Source organism: Acanthisitta chloris, unplaced genomic scaffold, assembly GCF_000695815.1.
Source record: "Acanthisitta chloris isolate BGI_N310 unplaced genomic scaffold, ASM69581v1 scaffold16101, whole genome shotgun sequence".
Lineage (NCBI taxonomy): Eukaryota > Metazoa > Chordata > Aves > Passeriformes > Acanthisittidae > Acanthisitta > Acanthisitta chloris.
The window spans coordinates 3,678-4,975 of record NW_008657774.1 but is presented as its reverse complement, the minus strand read 5'-3'; the positions used below and the strand labels follow the sequence as shown (position 1 = coordinate 4,975).

Genomic DNA, 1,298 nt, shown 5'->3' with positions numbered 1-1,298 from the left:
CAGAGCAGGGCCTGGAACAAAAGGTTTCTCTGATTCTTCTCTCTAAGGAATTCTAAGTTTGTTTATAAAAAAACCCCAACCCTAAACTACAAAATACTGTGGTGGAAAGGAGGGGAAGCCCCAGATCCAGTCTGCCCCCTGAGGCAGCATGGGCAGGTGAGGGGACAGGAGCAGGACCTGCAGTCTCTGGCAGAGGATAAAGGGATTTGGGAGGGGATTCCTTGCCTGGGTTTATTAGCTGGGGGTTGAATTTTCCTGCTCCAGGAGGAACGCATCAAAATACCCTCAGGTAGATAATAAGGGGTGAAAATCAAAATCTGCTCCCCTGCAGGGCTGGGGAGGGGCAGGGGCAGATTCCCAGAGCCGCCAGGGCAGGAGACCAGCCATGGCATGGCCAGAACGAGTCCTGTCTGCAGGAACAGCAGCATCTGCTCCTTAGAGCTCCTCGTGAATCTTCTCCTGGTCCTCATCCGTCTTCAGCTTCAGCTCCTCAGGTGTGATCTTCCCGTCCTGGTTGCGGTCCTGGTTCCGGAACATGTCGGCGATGACCTTCTCCGGGTCGGAGCTGGGCATGAGGCGACCTTTCCCCTCGGCCACCTGGGTCTTGATGAAGGTGGAGAACTGGAGAGAGGAGAGGCAGAGACGCTACTTAGCTCTGCACAGCTGGCACTGGGCACGGACAGCACAGCCCACCCCGAGGACAGGCCGGAACCAGAGCAGGAGCTGCCCTGGGGGTCCCTGCCCACCCCCAGCAGTGATGCTTTGGGCTGGGGTGTTCTTCCTGCACATCCCTGCAGACTCCCAAGTGCCTGGGGGGAGCAATGCCCTTCAAGTGCTGCTCCCCTGTGCCCCCACTTCCTCCTGCACCCCCCAGCCTGGGCTCTGTTGGTGCTTGGGGCTCACTCACCTCGTCAGCAGGGATCCCCCCGTCCTTGTTGAGGTCCATCTGCTCGTACAGGTTGGCTGGTGGCTCCCCGTGCCAGATGAAGAGGTAGCCCTCGGGAACTCCTTCCTCCATGGAGATCAGCTCCACTTCGAAGCGGAGCACAGCGCTGCCAGGCACCCCCCGGGCTGGAAACACAGCGAAGGCTCCAGCACCACGGGGAGCATGGCAGAGCTCCCTGAGCCCCCTCCAGCCCTGAACCCCTCCAGCCTCAGCCCTGAGCCCCCCCAACCCTGAGACCCCCAGCCCCAGCAGGGGCTCAGCAAGGCAGAACTCCCCAGTTTGTATTGCAGACACCTACTGCCGCTCCCCTACCTCCGCTCTCCCCGTGGCCCAGGTGTGGGGGAATGATGAG

The 1,298-nt window shown here is 60.3% G+C and overlaps 1 protein-coding gene across 1 annotated transcript in view; it reads right to left on the bottom strand.

Moving 5' to 3' along the window:
* Nucleotides 1-435: 435 nt before the first annotated feature.
* FKBP10 (FK506 binding protein 10, 65 kDa) overlaps nucleotides 436-1,298 on the bottom strand; it is a 3,430-nt gene continuing 2,567 nt past the window's right edge. The window contains exons 8-10 of the mRNA XM_009084860.1: nucleotides 1,259-1,298; nucleotides 908-1,071; nucleotides 436-621 (exon numbers count right to left, since the gene is read on the bottom strand). The exon at nucleotides 1,259-1,298 is cut by the window's right edge and continues 1 nt beyond it. Coding sequence (XP_009083108.1) covers nucleotides 436-621; nucleotides 908-1,071; nucleotides 1,259-1,298 — 390 coding nt within the window. The remainder of the gene's footprint in view (nucleotides 622-907; nucleotides 1,072-1,258) is intronic.